At 44.8% G+C, this 17,099-nt stretch overlaps 1 protein-coding gene across 1 annotated transcript in view; it reads right to left on the minus strand.

The window, feature by feature from the left end:
• The window catches only part of TSPAN2 (tetraspanin 2), a 69,824-nt gene extending 53,584 nt beyond the window's left edge, over window positions 1-16,240 (minus strand). The window contains exon 1 of the mRNA XM_082227454.1: window positions 16,077-16,240. Coding sequence (XP_082083580.1) covers window positions 16,077-16,145 — 69 coding nt within the window. The 5' untranslated portion in view covers window positions 16,146-16,240. The remainder of the gene's footprint in view (window positions 1-16,076) is intronic.
• Window positions 16,241-17,099: the final 859 nt, after the last annotated feature.

Consider the following 17,099-nt stretch of genomic DNA (forward strand, 5'->3'; position numbering starts at 1 on the left):
ACAAGTGTGCCTTTGCCCAAAAAAGGTTGGGAAACACTGCTCTAGATGTTGCTGGACTGCAGCTCCCATAATCTCTGACCACTGGCTATGCTGGCTGGGGCCACATTGGCTATGCTAGATATATAATACCAGGGAGTAGATCTTTTAGTCTTTATTTAAAAACTCAAAATTATGGAACTACTGAATGAGCACACATTGCACTTTGACAGCCTTCCAAATATGAATAAAAGATTTATCGCAAGACTGCGCGTCCCACTTTCCTGAAGCCTCCAGAGAAGGATGAAAGGGTTCATCCCATTTGCCATCTCGGAATCATTAGAACTTGGAATCAGAGAGTGCAATTAAGGAATCCTGCCATAATGATTAGTAACCTCTTCTAAGATGGCGGTTTCCCACCAGACTCTAGAAGAGCCACATTGCTCTGACCATCAAGTGCAATGCTGGTGGGAAGAGCAAGAGCAAAACAGCCTAGCTGTCTCCCACCTGGTGCCCTCCAAATCCTCTGGACTACAACAGGTTGGGGGAGGTTGCTCTACAGGACAGAAATCCCAGTAGCTTTTGTGTTAGTCTATGGCACCCAAATCCTGAAGCTGAGGCTCCAGTACTTTGGCCACCTCATGAGATTAGAAGACTCCCTGGTAAAGACCCTAATGCTGGGAAAGACTGAGGGCACAAGGAGAAGGGGACAACAGAGGACGAGATGGTTGGACAGTGTTCTCGAAGCTACTAGCATGAGTTTGACCAAACTGCGGGAGGCAGTGGAAGACAGGAGTGCATGGCGTGCTCTGGTTCATGGGGTCACGAAGAGTCGGAAATGACTGAACAACAACAACAACAACAATGGCACCACAAAGCCCCCCACCTGCTTCACCCAGGCACTTTAGATTTACTTTGGCACAGGTTATTGGCATACTTTGACAGGAGGCATACAGTGGTACCTCGGGTTAATGATTTAATTCATTCTGGAGGTCCGTTCTTAACCTGAAACTTTTCTTAACCTGAAGCACCACTTTAGCTAATGGGGCTTCCTGCTGCCGCCGCGCCACCAGAGCACAATTTCTGTTCTCATCCTGAAGCAAAGTTCTTAACCCGAGGTACTATTTCTGGGTTAGTGGAGTCTGTAACCTGAAGCGTATGTAACCTGAATCGTATGTAACCCAAGGTACCACAGTAAATGCATGGCATTTGGTATTTGACATTTAGCTTGCTCCATGCTTTAGAAAACTTCTCCTGTGTGATTATTTCCTATGATGCATCTGTTAAAGGCACAGAAGTTGTGCAATAAATAATCAGAGTAGGATCAACACATCTCCAAAGGCAATAAACAGGAAAACAGAAGCAAGCCAAAGTGCCAATTAGTGGCAGAGGCTGCAGCAGGAGAAAAGGTGTAACACATCACTGGGAGCACCTGTGGTGATGATGGTGGCTGCAGCAAGTGCAAAATTTTGCGATGCAAGGCTGGAATTAAGTAGATCGATATATTTGTCAAAGCTGTGTACAAAGTCCTGCTAGCAAAAAAGAGGGGGGAAATGAGTAGCTTGGAAAATGCCCTTTAACCTGCAACTTCTATTGATTTTTTCAGCCACTTCCACGACCCCATTGCTGACTGCTGCATGCACCAGAAAATGTTCCTTTTATGGGATTTAGTGCCATTGTTTAAACGAGTAATGAAAGTCTCCTCGCATCACTGGAACTGCATAGCAGTGCCCGCCCTAGGTAGCAAGGAAATGGTATTAAATGCAGAGGAAACTCTTAAAAGATGAGATTTTAATCACACGAATAATAAGTTCCCAGAAGGCAAAAGCTTAGTTCGACAGCTATGGGAAATGTTTCAAACAGTGTTATTAACAGTGGTACCTCCTCCTTCTACAGCTGCACACTTGTAGAAAACATTTTCTTTAATGTTCTGGGATGAATGAATTTTAAAAATCTACACTAAGGGTGAAGACAGACATAACTTTTTTAAAATGCAATTTTCCTTTCCAGCTATTAGGGAAGAGGGAATGCTCAAGATACCTGTAGCTCAAGCTTGCTCTGAACAATGATGATTGGCTGGCAACACCAAGAAACCTTCCCTTAAATCTCCAGAGCAGTTTTGCACTTCAGTAATATTAAGAAAGAGAAAAAAGTAGGGGCAAGGGACATTTCCTCATATTAGTTGACAAATGAATAAGACATCCAATCCACAGACAAGGCTGAGCCGCCATTTTGATTCCCAGGTATGCATAACTACCATTTACATTGCAAAGCCTAGAGGGCAAGGGACCCAGTGTGGGTACTTTCTATATTATTATTTATAAAATGTGTGTGTTGCTCTTCATCCATAGATCTCTCAAGGTAGTTCACAGCATAAAAATACAAGATAAAAAGAGAAAATACATAAAAAAGAACAAAACAAAATAAAACAATGCTCCCACTCACAACACATTTAACAGGATGCTAGTCAGCCCAAGGCCTGGTTGAAGAGGTGCCTAAACGTATATAATAAATGGGCCAGGCAAACCTCCCTGGGGAGAGCATTTCACCTACGCCTTCATTCCTAAAGCTTCAGTAATATATAAAGGGATACAATACATTCTTAAGAAATTTAAGGGGCAGACCTAAGATGGTTTCTACACATAGCATATTCATTTTACTGCTTTCTTCCAATGGTCTCATAGCAGCCACAAATTCTCAGGACAGACTTCTATGTTACTTCCTCCTATATGGAAATTAGTAATCATGTAAAAATGTATAAATTCTGGATGCCACTGAAGGAAAACCGTACTTTAATGCCCCTAGATAAATGCATACATCTATGCTAGACAGAGTTTTTTTATTTTGTAGGTAATGTGTACATGCCAATCTTCCTATTATTTCTCAATGAAGAACTCTGTTAAAATGTCAAAAGCAGGACTTCCGGGGTTGGCGCGATCTGGGAATGGCGGATTCCCTCCGAGCTCCGGAGGGAATCGGCTCAGCGGGGGACGGGTCTTTGCCGTGCCGGCGACACGGGGACCCTTAAAACCGCAGGCGCGGAAGCCTGCGGACTGAAGACTCGGTGGGTGCCTTAAGCGCCCCCCTGATTCGCGAAGAGCCTTTTTAAAGGCTGCGGAGGGGATACGGGGGGTGGCGTGGCACCGAGAGTCCATCGCTACCTCTGCTGAGCGAAGCCGCGAGCCATGACCGGAGAGCGTTGACTTCCTTCCTTGAAATTCGGCTGAAAAAACAACCCGTGAGTAAATTGGAATTGGACTTTAAGAATTTTACCTATTGAATTTGAGACGATCGGGGTGTGTGTTAAAAGGAAGTCCGCACCCCCCCCTTGCAGACGATCCAGAGCAACGATAAAAGAACTAAGCTGGAGTGCCTACCCTGTAAAGGGTGAGTTTAAAAAGACAGTAACTTCCAAGATTTGGAAAAGAAATTTTGAGCAGGAGAGAGGAGTGTTGGAAGTTCTGTGTTCTGTTGTAAACAACCCTCCCTCCCGGGCCCGGGAGCGTCCTGTTTTGGAGCTTGTATAAGAAGTGCAGAGTTTGACAGCTGTCAAAGCTGTCAAACGGACTGTTAATAGTGGAAAAATCGCTATTTAAGATTCCTCTGGATTAAAAGGAGTTACAATTGAACTAAAATTGTTGGAAACAAAGAAACAATAACAAGACAGAGGACTGTTGGAGAAAAGAATACTAAGTAACCAGATTCCCTCTAGGGGGAACTCTGTGGAATTACAATGGCTGTGGATGGAAAGATACTGGGGGAAATCGAAAGGATGTTCTATTTGGTGGGAATCTTACAAGAGCAGACTACGGCTATGAGTGAACAATTGATGACCTTGACTTCTGAAACAAGTAGTTCTGCTGAATGTAACGAGGACCTGAATGAGAAAGAATCCACAGCTGAATCAGAAATGATAACTAAAGAAGAGGAGAAGACAAAACAAGAAAGAGAAGAAGTGATGTGGGAAAACACTAACCAGAAGCTGACACCTGCGGAATATAAACAAGGAGACTATTGGAGCAAATCTACTATAAATCCACGAAAGATGCAGAAGACGAAAGTGGAGGCCCTGGGAGTCTATGAAATTAAGGAATTTAAAATAAAGAAATATAATTGGGGCCTCCACATAGACTCTGACTTTTATTACCTTCAAGATTCATGCCTTGTGGAAATTCTACAGCAGCTGTTTTCAAATATGGGAAGAGATTTTGGACTGACTGTGAAAGAATTCTTTCGAGACGCGATGACCGACATAAAGGATTACCAACAAGACCGGCGGAGAGGGACTGAAAGAGACTTGAGAGCCTCGGACGTGAGGAACCCGGGCTAAGAACTGTTATTTTGGACATGTTTTCGGAAGGGACGCAAATCGGGGATGGGAGGGAGGGAAAAATCTAGTTTTAACAACACTCAAGACCATGGGATTTAGTCAATAATATTATCACTTAAGACAAAATGGGAAATCGATGGAAGGGAACTGAGGTCCAACTTAGGAAAAATTTAATTTTGTTTTCTTTTATAAAAGGTCTAATAATAAGATGGATAAGGAAATGCCAATTTGCTGATATAAATTTGGGAATAGGGATGCAAGGGAGGGGGTGGGGGGAAGTCAACGACCAGGGTTAGAAAATAAGTTTTTCGGAAAGTATACATGTTTGTTGTCCTTTTCTGTTTGTTTGTTTTTGTGTTTTGCTCTTGTCTATATAAAATGTGAAAACCCAATAAAAATTTTTTTTTTAAAAAAATAAAATGTCAAAAGCAGGTATATGGATGTCTACAAAAATGGGCGCAATGAAAGGCATCACCATGGCTTCACTTGAGGAGCAGCCCTAGTCTACACATAGAGCAGAATGAGGAAGCACCACTTCAGATTGCAGGTAGGAGATCATTGCTTTGTATAGCTCTTTCATCTAAAAACCTCCCTGTTGATAGAAAACCAACAGATCGGGGAACAGAGTTCAAGCCTACCCCTTGCTTTGCTTACTAGCTTTCTGCTTGCAGAGAGTGTCTTGGTTTACATAGAGAAACATTCACTTGCAGGCTGAAGTGTTACTATTTTACCACCTCTTTCAGCCTCATTCTCTGCCACTAGTATGACAACACTAAGGCAGGGGAACATGAAAGGATGGGGGAAAGGGGCAGTTTGGCATCCATCCAAGAAATACACTTAATAAACAAAGGAACCACTGAGATAAAAGCAACCGATGATCTCCTGCTTTACACTATTGAGGAAAATAGGGCAACTCACACATGCTCATCAATTGATCTTTTACCCTTTGATGTGCTGATGTGGAATGTATGAATGGCTTCCATTTAAAAGTTTTGTCTTTGAGGTGGCATGGAAACTCTGTGTGGGACAGTTGAGCTGTGACCCTGCAAGTTGTCAAGTGATTTCTGTTGAGAGTGTAAGCAAGCCTGAGGGCATGGCCCAACTATGATGTTATCTATTGAACAGTCTTTGAATTACAGATAGGTAGCCGTGTTGGTCTGCCATAGTCAAAATAAAAAAATACCTTCCAGTAGCACCTTAAAGACCAACTAAGTTAGTTCTTGGTATGAGCTTTCGTGTGCATGCACACTTGGTATCTGAAGAAGTGTGCATGCACACGAAAGCTCATACCAAGAACTAACTTAGTTGGTCTTTAAGGTGCTACTGGAAGGTATTTTTTTATTTAGTCTTTGAATTGAAAGTGATTTAGAAAACATAAACATTACTGCACTTGTGAACAAGATCTTAGGTGAAGGCTCGTTTTGATTAAATGCGAGCTATCTGGGGATTTTTTTGCTTCTTGTCTGCACTACCCTGTGGCAACATCCGTGGCTGTCCCAACCCCTTGCTCCACCAAGAGCCTCCTCTAGTGCTACCTGCAATTCACCTAGTCATCTTTGCTGCACTACACTTTATGGTTAAGTGTACAGTGGTATCAAATGCCTTGGTACTCAAACAACTTGGAACCCAAACACTGCAAACCTGGAAGTACGTGTTCTGGTTTGCGAACTTTTTTCAGAAGCCAAACATGCTCCGTTTTGAGTGTTACATTTCCTATTTGAATATCACACCTCCGTTTTGAGTGCCACACTTCTGTTTTGAGTGTTATTCTGTTTTTGCTATTTACGGTATTTTGCGGTTTTGTTTTTGTGGCTCTTTTTTGTTTTGTTTTTGTGACGGTGTGGAACCCAGTTCAGCTAATGATTGAGTGATTGTGTGACTGCAGCACTGTACATTGTTTACTGCTTACATTTTATGGATCAGTGGTCTCGTTATATAGTAAAATTCATGTTAAATTGCTGTTTTAGGGGTTGTTTTTAAAAGTCTGGAACAGATTAATCCATTTTGCATTACTTTCTATGGGAAAGTGTGCCTTGGTTTTGGAACACTTTGGTTTTGGAACGGACTTCTGGATCGGATTACGTTTGAGAACCAAGGTACCACTGTACTGTGACTCTATTTGCCTAACTGTTGCCAAACAGTGTTAATGCTTTACTTTAGGTAAAGGGATCCCTGACTGTTAAGTCCAGTCGCGGACGCCTCTGGGGTTGTGGCACTCATCTCGCTTTACTGGCCGAGGGAGCCGGCATACAGCTTCCGGGTCATGTGGCCAGCATGACTAAGCCACTTCTGGCGAACCAGAGCTGCACACGGAAATGCTGTTTACCTTCCTGCCAGAGCGGTACCTATTTATCTACTTGCACTTTGACGTACTTTCGAACTACTAGGTTGGTAGGAACAGGGACCAAGCAATGGGAGCTCACCCTGTTGTGGGGATTCGAACCGCCGACCTTCTGATCAGCAGTCCTAATAAACAAGTTCATAATGCCATTTCAGCCTTGTAGGGATGCTATAGAAACACAAAGGAAGAGTGTGTGAGGGATGTTTCATCATGTTCGGTTATGAAGTGGCCAACTCTTAACTGCCATGTATCTAAAAATAAATGTTTATACACTGACACCCCCCTCAAGTCATACTGGTAAAGAGCAGGCATGTTGTCTGTGATTGAAAACAATAGCTGTTAAGAGTCCCACCATTCCATGTGCATGCAGAGTGCTGTGATTCATGTCTGAATGCATAATTTAGTTTTCATAAGCCCTGGCTGAGGTTGATCTCCATTGTGTCACAGCAGCACTGGTGTGACATTCTGTTTACAAATATCCGAGCCAATGGTTTCTATCTGCACTACCATGATGTAATAAGGTCAAGGTGAGCAACTCACCTTCTGAGTGCTGGTTTGTTATTCTCTCTCCCTCCCCCTCCTCCTACCCATAACTAGAACTTAACTGAACCTATTAGTGATGGCTCTGTACAGTGGTACCTCGGGTTAAGTACTTAATTCGTTCCGGAGGTCCGTACTTAACCTGAAACTGTTCTTAACCTGAAGCACCACTTTAGCTAATGGGGCCTCCTGCTGCCGCTGCACCGCCACCGCACAATTTCTGTTCTCATCCTGAAGCAAAGTTCTTAACCTGAAGCACTATTTCTGGGTTAACAGAGCCTGTAACCTGAAGCATATGTAACCCGAGGTACCACTGTATTTTTCTCTTTCAGTCATTTACAGTGGTACCTCGGGTGACATACGCTTCAGGTAACATACGCTTCAGGTTACAGACTCCGCTAACCCAGAAATAGTACCTCGGGTTAAGAACTTTGCTTCAGGATGAGAACAGAAATTGTGCGGTGGCGGTGCAGCGGCAGCAGGAGGCCCCATTAGCGAAAGTGGTGCTTCAGGTTAAGAACAGTTTCAGGTTAAGAACAGACCTCCGGAACGAATTAAATACTTAACCTGAGGTACAACTATATTTCCAGGCAGAGAACAGAACAGAACTCAAGAGGTTCTACATACTAAACTCAAGAGCTGTTGACTGGGTGAGAAGCCTCCAACCACACGTTTCTTTTTTAATTTGACAGAAATGCCACTGGAAATAGTTGCATGATGGACAGGTGGGTTGAGTGCTTTTAACAGAGAGTCATTTCCTTTTAATATACAGTGCTCCTTAACTTCCCTAAAGAAAGCTTTGGTAGACTGGAAAGACTGCAGTGGCTTGAAAGCATCTCAGGTTGAAAGTTCAGGGCCGGCTCACCCATGAGGCAAGGTGAGGTGACTACCTCAGGAAGCAGCATCCTCAGGAGCAGCTGATCTGGCCTTCAAGGAGTGTGTTGCCTGCTGTTTTTGCTATGGTGCCAGCGGCATCTGTGGCATGCTCTTTGGAGGCCAGATCTGCTTTCTCTTTGGCAGCCTCCCAAATGCCGCCTCTACAGTGGCCTCTTGGTGAATAGGAGGTACTACTGGTCTCTGCCCTCCCAGTTCCTGATGTAGATCTTTATTTGCCCCTCATTCCTGGTGTGGATCTTCATTCCCTCCTTGTTCCTGATGTAGAGCTTCACTCACCCCATCTTCCCTGGTGAAAGGGGAGGGGTGCCATTTTGTGGTTTGCCTCAGGTCCCAAAATGTCTTGCACTGGCCCTGCAAATGCTGACTGGAAACCTGAAACTGACTGATCAAACAAGGCCAGAGAAATGATAGGCCAACCACATCCTGAAACAGAAATGGCTGGATGGAGCAATTACTGAGTAGGAGGCAGAAATTTACCACCAGCAAGTACTGTAGACAGGCCTCTGGAAAGTCAGATGTCAGTGCCATGTGTGCATGCCTTGCTGAGGGGAAGAAACAGGATGGGCCACTGAGAATTTTGCAGTTTACCACAGCATACATGCAAGCTCAAAAGCTGGAATGCTCAATCTAGAATGCTGGCAGACGCAGATTTAGGGCAGTGCGACTGGTTCCACTGAAATGGGCACCAAACAGGGGGCGCTGCAGGAGGTCACAATTATGACTTAGTGAACTGAGCAGAACGGAAAGCAAGAGCTGAGGGGGCTGCCAAATTTTGGGCTCACACAGAGCGCTGCTGAAATTTAAAACACCCTAGTCCACCCCTGATGCTGGCATGCTCAGCCTATCAATTTGTTTTCCAAAAATCAAGTTTCTAGGCCTGACGACTGTAAATATTATATCAAAATAATACGGACTGTCCTGGTGGAGCATCAGAAACCATGAGGAGTATGCAGGACTTCCCCTAACAAAGGGGCAGGGATTCAGTGCCCTTAACAGAAGCAGAATCAATTATGCAAATGCCCTTAATTTGCAGAACTAGCTGAGCAAACTGAGGACTACAGTTGGGATTCCATTTCTCTCGAAGTTTTTTTGGAATGAGATGTCAGAATCAGCTTTAGTAACTCATGTTCAGGATGCAATTTGCATTGCAGGCTTGAACCCCAACCACCCCATTTTCAAAGGGCAAAGAAAATATACTGGGTGAGATTCACCGGCTGAACCCCATCAGGGAAAGCCCTATGCAAGGACTTCTGCTTGTTCAATGGGATTTTCCTCCCCTTGTGTGCCCTGTGTCTCCCAAATTTAGCTGGGTCTTGGGAGAACCCCCAGAAGAGCATGGGAAAGGGGGAGACGGGGGATTGTACGGTCTGGCAAACTGCAACACTTGCGCAGATGGAATGTTTGTCATGGACAATGTTGAATTCCACTTAGTGTATATATAACAGAGCAGTGTATATAATATAACAGAACAGAACAGGGAAGAAAGTTTTTATAGGAGAAGAAGTTAATGTAAAAGGATCGGGGGGGGGGGAACTAGCAGTGTCAGAATGGGCATGGGTGAAAGTCAAGTGCAAAAGGAAAAGGGAAGAAATGATAGGAAAGGCATATTTAGTTCTTCAGAAGCAACTTGTTTGGTGGAATGGACCCACAATGTTGGCTTCTCAGCAGTGGGGGCACAGATGAGTTGCTTCTGCTTTTCTTAGAACCTCTGGATAAGCAAATTCTGCCTAAAATGAGGAGGTTATGCAATGTCTAGATCCAATGGCTATACTTAGCTTGAGGAAAGCAGAATGGAGATTGCCATGGCAAAGAATTCTGCAATTCTCAAAGAAGGATGAGATTTCAACAGTAAACAATGTCACCAGCTGCTAGCTGCTTATATTAATCTCCCCATTCATTTGTCACCATCTCCTCTCTTGAACTGTTATTTTGTGACTGGTGGGTGTCAGTCATTTTTAGCCCTCTCACATGGGCACTGGGGGTAGTATTCTTTTTTTTTTTAAAGATCACTTGTCCCATGTGCTAGTCATGCTGCATTATTTGTACACCTAATTTTTCCTACCTAAATGCAGAGCACTCCATTTCCTATCCTATCAAGATTGCACTGAATCCCACCTGAGGAATTCTAAGCCAATTCTAAGGAATTGGCTAACCCACTCGGTTTGGTGTCACTAGAAAATCTGATAAGCATACCCTCCACTCGTTTGATGATTTATAATGATGTTAAACTAGGCTTGGAATGGGAAAGACAGGATGAGAAGGGAGAAAAGGAAATATGCAAGATATATTGTAAGGTGACAGCCAAAGCAAGAGCTTTACAGGTCACACAACTGAGGTTTCTTTGAAGCAAATGTTTGATATGTTTGTAATATGTTGTATATGCTGCTTTGGAACTTCACATGGATGATACTTATCTGCCTAATGCATACTGCATGGATGGGGAACCTCTGGCTTGCAGGTCTACTCAGGTCCACCACATCTCCCTATTAGCCTGCAAATTTGTTCTGGCCAAGCCATAGCCATCTGCCCAGTGGGAGGTAGATAAAATAATGATGTGCAAAGGGCTTCCCCAGTGCTGTGCAGAATTTTTTTGCCCATGCAGTTTGGAATCAAACTGTGCAGCGAAAAGCAAGTCATATGCTGACATTGTAACATCAGGTGATTGATAGGTGGGCAACGCTGCACACCCATCAAACTTGACCCATGGGTGTTTGAAATATGGATCCAGGCTACCAGTCAGTACCAGTTCCCTATGCCTGGTGTACTGCATTGCTAGGGATGGACTGAATATCCTAATTTTTGTTTCAATGATGCACAGTCGCAGGTCCATTCTACTGCATTTTATTTTATTTATATATAAAAAAATATATTACTATGCAATTAAAAATAATGGCGGTTTGCAGCAATAAAACACAAAAATATACAATGAAAGCCACATGAAAAAGTTGAAAACAATATTGCGTGGGCTTTTTGGAAAGAATGCAAAAAAAAAAAGTCCACATTTAAATTGTGCACATTTTGCACTTTCTCAGAAAATAGGAACATATTTCCCAGAAAATATGAATTTTGAACATAAAATAAGTATTTTTGTGCACACTTTTTGCACACCAAAACTGCTTCGCAAAATCCAGATAAGTGCAAAATCCAACTGGGAGTTGCATTCCAGTTCACAAGCAAGTCTGGGAGTGTCAGTTTGGTCAGTCTGCTGTGAAAAGCAGACCTAACAAATTCCTACTTCAAAATGAAGGAATGATGCCCTTAGAAGGACTGAAATAAACTCTGAGTCTATGTAAAGTTATAGAAGTGTATATGCACAATGGACATTCTTAAGCCATCATGGAAGTGTGCCCATAATTGAAGAGTCCCAAGCTGTTCCTTAAGAGTTATTTATTTTTTGCTTCCTTTTAGATTAGCAATCCACCTCACTGCCTGGGCACAGAGAACCATGCAGCTCTGGGAAAGTGTTGATAGCAAAACAATGTCAAGGATAAACAAATGTGCCCCATTGTGGCTGTTTATTTCCTTTGCTGTTTCTATGGTTTCAGTGAAGAGCTATTTTCTTCTACGGGCGGGTTGATGTTGGTACTCAGATCTAAGAGATGTGTTAGATGAGATATAAACTAGAGTACCAGCAATTAATGTGATGTTATTCTTTTGGAATTCAGGGCTAAACATCTCTGCTAATGGAAAGATTCTTGTCAGTGTGCAGCAGAGCACAAGATTCTGGTATGCTTAATAGACAAATATGAGAAGTTCTGGTTAACAAGATAAAAAGCAAACTTGTATTCATTACATGGCCTACAATACCCTCAGTGATAGTTTCTTTCACCATGTGACCAGAGATGCTGAAACTGAAAACTACTTCTAAGAAAGAAGATCCCAGTTCTCTAAATAATATGTTAGGCAACGGAACAAGCAAACCTTTTAAAGATTGTTGCCATCTTCAAAAGCAAATTATTGATAAATTAGCACAGTCAGCCAAAGAGCAACTTGAATGCAGATTTTAAACAAACTTCTGGCCAACCAGACATAATTAGTTCACAGGCTCTCCTTATGGTGAAAAAGACAACTCATTTCTAGCTGTATTGGTCAAAGCTAGCTGCAAGCACTGTCTGGCTTTCAGCTTGCCAGGCTTCCACAACAATCCTGCCCACCAAGGGAGAATGTATGGTTGGGGTCACCAATGCAAGGGCATCTTGGGTGCAATAGCATCTTGAAGGTATTTCCAAGTGCCCATGGAGACTCTGAGTGTCCCCCATCCCCATTCATTGCCCCTCTTGGTGAGTGGTCACCTTTTTCTGCCTTGAAAAGAGGAGGAACGTTGTCTTTCAGCTCTATGTGCTTTTCATGGGTCAGGTTAAATCAACTGAATCCAAGTTTCAGCTTGGCATAGTCTTCAGGTGGAGAGAAGAGGAGCCATTCCAGGGGAAGGGAGCAAGAAGTGACAGGAGAGAGCAGTGCCCAAGGTTCGGTTGGACTAGATGACCATTGGATGACCATCCAACTCTACAATTATATTATTCACACACTCAAAAATGTGTCCCTGTGCCTCTCACGTATAGCCTGTCCAGTCAGTGATGGGGAAGAAGTGGGCAGGCTGCTGCTGGTGTTACACAGGGGATACATCAGAAGTATGATTGAGGAGGGCAGCAAATCTCTTAGGGCCTGCCATCTTTAATAGAGGCCTTTCCCAATGGCATGATAGATGGATGGTCATAGAATCATAGAATCATAGAATCATAGAATCATAGAATCATAGAGTTGGAAGAGACCACAAGGGCCATCGAGTCCAACCCCCTGCCAAGCAGGAAACACCATCAGAGCACTCCTGACATATGGTTGTCAAGCCTCTGCTTAAAGACCTCCAAAGTAGGAGACTTCACCACACTCCTTGGCAGCAAATTCCACTGTCGAACAGCTCTTACTGTCAGGAAGTTCTTCCGAATGTTTAGGTGGAATCTTCTTTCTTGTAGTTTGGATCCATTGCTCCGTGTCCGCTTCTCTGGAGCAGCAGAAAACAACCTTTCTCCCTCCTCTATGTGACATCCTTTTATATATTTGAACATGGCTATCATATCACCCCTTAACCTCCTCTTCTCCAGGCTAAACATGCCCAGCTCCCTTAGCCGTTCCTCATAAGGCATCGTTTCCAGGCCTTTGACCATTTTGGTTGCCCTCCTCTGGACACGTTCCAGTTTGTCAGTGTCCTTCTTGAATTGTGGTGCCCAGAACTGGACACAGTACTCCAGGTGTGGTCTGACCAGAGCAGAATACAGTGGCACTATTACTTCCCTTGATCTAGATGCTATACTCCTATTGATGCAGCCCAGAATTGCATTGGCTTTTTTAGCTGCCGCGTCACACTGTTGGCTCATGTCAAGTTTGTGGTCAACCAAGACTCCTAGATCCTTTTCACATGTACTGCTCTCAAGCCAGGTGTCACCCATCTTGTATTTGTGCCTCTCATTTTTTTTGCCCAAGTGCAATACTTTACATTTCTCCCTGTTAAAATTCATCTTGTTTGTTTTGGCCCAGTTCTCTAATCTGTCAAGGTCGTTTTGAAGTGTGATCCTGTCCTCTGGGGTGTTAGCCCATGGTCATGGTCTTCAGGTGTCATGTGAGCTTCACACTTCAAAACGACCATGTCATGGATGCGTTAGTTGAGATTCCTGTATTGCAGGGGGTTGGACTAGATGTCCCTTGGAGTCCCTTCCAACTCTATGATTCTATGTTTTAGGGCCTTTTTAGATGACAGTCTCTGGGAATTTACCTTTCCTGCTCAGATGATGGTTCTAGCTAAAGACATTATTCAGAGGTTGAATATTCTCAGCTGGTACCACTCAAGCAAGGAAACTTGAGCAGCCATTTAAGCAAAACAGGGGGTGGAAAAGAACAAGGCTTCCCTTCCCCCATGATTGTGACCTCAATGTCAAAAACTCCCACCCCGTTGCTTCTGCTTTTCTGAATTCTTCTGAAATTGCACCCTTCCCCTCCACAGCACTGGAGTGCAATTGTCTCCCGTGATGCATCAACAATAGCAAAAGATAAGAGGGAGCAGATTCTGTACATTTGCATGAACTGTGACAGCCACCAGAAGAAAGTGCATATTGTAATATTGCTTGTCAGAATTTATTAAAAATTATTGCCTTTCACTTGCACTCTGTGTACACCATTCTGCACAAGAGTCGGTAAGCAGCTTGCTTGCTTATCGGATATCCTCTCCTTTTAATATTTGAAAAAGCGATTTGCCTCAGTACATCTGGAACAAAAGGAACACGCCGCAGTGGACTGGCAAACCATTAATGCCTTTATTGTATACAGGTTCAGGAGATCACAACCAAGAAAGGCTAGATTCCCTACTAATCAACTACAGCCACACATCGTGTCATGCTCCATAATATGATAGACATTGAAATGTATTCACAGAATACTTCACTTGGCTTGGAAATTCCAGCTTAAAACATTCTGGGCAGTCTACAGATACAAAGGGAGGTCTTCCACGCAGAGCCATAGTAGCGTCCACACTCATGCCACAAATAAGAGAGGCCTGCATTAATCATCACTCACAGGGTGGATGCTCACAAATGCTGCAAATACATTTTTGACCAAACGTACGAAGGATCCACGACACACGCGAGGGGTAACACTTTATCTCTGGGGAAATGGTTCAAGAAGCCACAAAGCTTTACACATCTCGGAGACACAAATAGAAAAGCTCACAGAATTCTAACCAATGCTCACATGTCAGTGTTATTTAAGAAACTTGTTAGTGGTTTCATGGTTGATGTCCCACAGGGGAGGGGAGCAAGACATTAAACCCCATCACAATCACATGCTTATTGGGGCAAAAAGCATTTGTGCTTTTGTAGATTCCAGCCTTTTTGACTTGCTTTTAATGTGGCACTAGGCTTCATGAAGCTGTGACCATATGGCCAGCCCGTAGGTGCAGACAATTTGCAAGTTATAGGCATTTTCCCACAAGAGGGTTGCAGAGACAGACACTTCTCCTGGCCTGATGATCTCATCTGCCCCAAAGACAAAAGATGATCGTATGCAGAAAAGACACTCTAACAAAGGTAACTCATTCACTCAATATGTTTTTTTACTGTAACTGAGATATCATGGGTTAGATGAGGATGACAGATGATCCGTAACACACTGCTTCCTTCAAAACACACTTAACTTCACACGGCACTTTGCACTAGAACACCTCAGCTTCATTTCCTTTGGATCAGTTTGTACCTGCCTGCTCCCCACTTTGATAGCTGTATAAATTGATTGCACAAAACAGCCATTGCAGAAAGAGAGTATCTACAAAAGAGAGGATCCGACGGAGAAAGGAAGCCTGTCCTTCCCCACTGAAGTATCCCACATATCTAGCAGCTGTTAGGTTAGCCTCCCCGTGATCAGAAGCAGAGGGATGCGCAAGGCAGAGCGGTTGCAAACCAGCCCATGTTATTGCAATTTCGCTCTAGCAGGCTCAAGAGATCATGAAGGGTGGCATGTAGTAGGGGGTTGTGCAACGAAGGATGGTCAAGGGGGAGAGAGAAACCGGCTGGCTGGGATTGTGCTACAGTTTATCAGCACGTACGTAAGCGTGTCGGTTTGCAGCCTGAAGGAGCAAGATTCTTAGCTGACAGCAAAAGGCTTACTCTGTTTGCTCTTCCCGATGAAGTGGAGGCGCGGGAAAGCTCAGTTAGCAGGGAATGAGACTCTTCATCTCAGGGTCGTGAGTTCGAGCTCCGCGCTGGGCAAAAGAGCCCTGCATCGCAGGGGGTTGGACTAGATGACCCCGTGGTCCCAGCTCCACGATCTATGAAACAGCCTCTCTCTGCCCCATCACCAGACTTTACTGCTCGCCTTTCCCGGGCATTCTGAATCCCATTCAATCTCTCCCCGCTTCTTTGACCACTGCTTCCCACAGCCCCGTAGTCCCCGATCGCCTTTTGCTCCCCGGCTCGTTCTCCCCGGCTGCGATCGCCCCGCACTGACCCAGAAGATGAAGTTGAAGATGAAGAGCAGGAACTTGACGCAGCGCATCCCTCCTTGCACTCTCCCCATGGTCGGCGTCTTTCTCGCAGCTGCAGCAGCGGCACCACACGCTCCTTCGCCAACAGCTCGCCGCTGCTAACAGACGCCTTCGCCCGCGGTAGCTGCCCGGCTGCGAGGGCGGGGCCGGGGCCTGCGAGGAGGAGGCAGGTGCCGGGCGGGGCCGAGGGAGCGCGCGCCGGGCGGGCAGCGCGGAGCGGAGCCGGAGACGCCTCGGGGGTCCCTCGCCCGGGCTCAGCGGACAGGAAAAGAGGCGCCCTGAACTTCAGCTGCCCGGAGAAGAAGACCAGCCCCAGGCCCCCTGTCCCGGAAGAAGCCTCGCACTCTTGTCCAAAATGAGCACAGGATTCACGGCAGTTTCCTGTCCTCGTCGCTCAGCCCCGCTCGTGGAAACAGATCCCCAGAGTAAGTTTGGGCACCAATCCAGGCCTTCACGCCACGCATCCCATCAGCGGCCAGATCTACAGGTGCAAGAGAGCGAGGTGGCAGAACGGCCTCCCCTCCCCTTTAAAAGCACCACCACATTTCAACCACGTGGAAACCCACAAACGCACAACTCCCTGCAAATAGAAAACTTGCACGCTGGGCTGAAAACGAGCCCAGCTCTTCTTCCGCATTGCTTCCTTGTCAGAATATGAAAAGGCAATCTGCCGTCTGAAGCAGTGCAGTCCCTGCCACCTCTTCCGACGTTTCATTCTGTTGCTTGTGTGCAGAATGACCCCGGTAGCTGTCCATGTTGACTATGTTGAAAAAAGGTGTTTAAATCACCTTTGACCTTCCAGCTGTTGTTGGACTCCAACTCCCATGGGCTGCAGCCAGAACACCATTGGAGAGGAATGATGGGAGCTATAGTTCAGCACCATGGGCGCAACATGGGGAGGCCTTCTGGACTGCAAATCCCATCACCACTGATCATTGGTCATGCTGGCTGGGGTTGGTAGGAGTTGGAGTCCAGTGACATTTGTA

The sequence above is a fragment of the Podarcis vaucheri genome, assembly GCF_965113315.1.
Source record: "Podarcis vaucheri genome assembly, chromosome: 6".
Lineage (NCBI taxonomy): Eukaryota > Metazoa > Chordata > Lepidosauria > Squamata > Lacertidae > Podarcis > Podarcis vaucheri.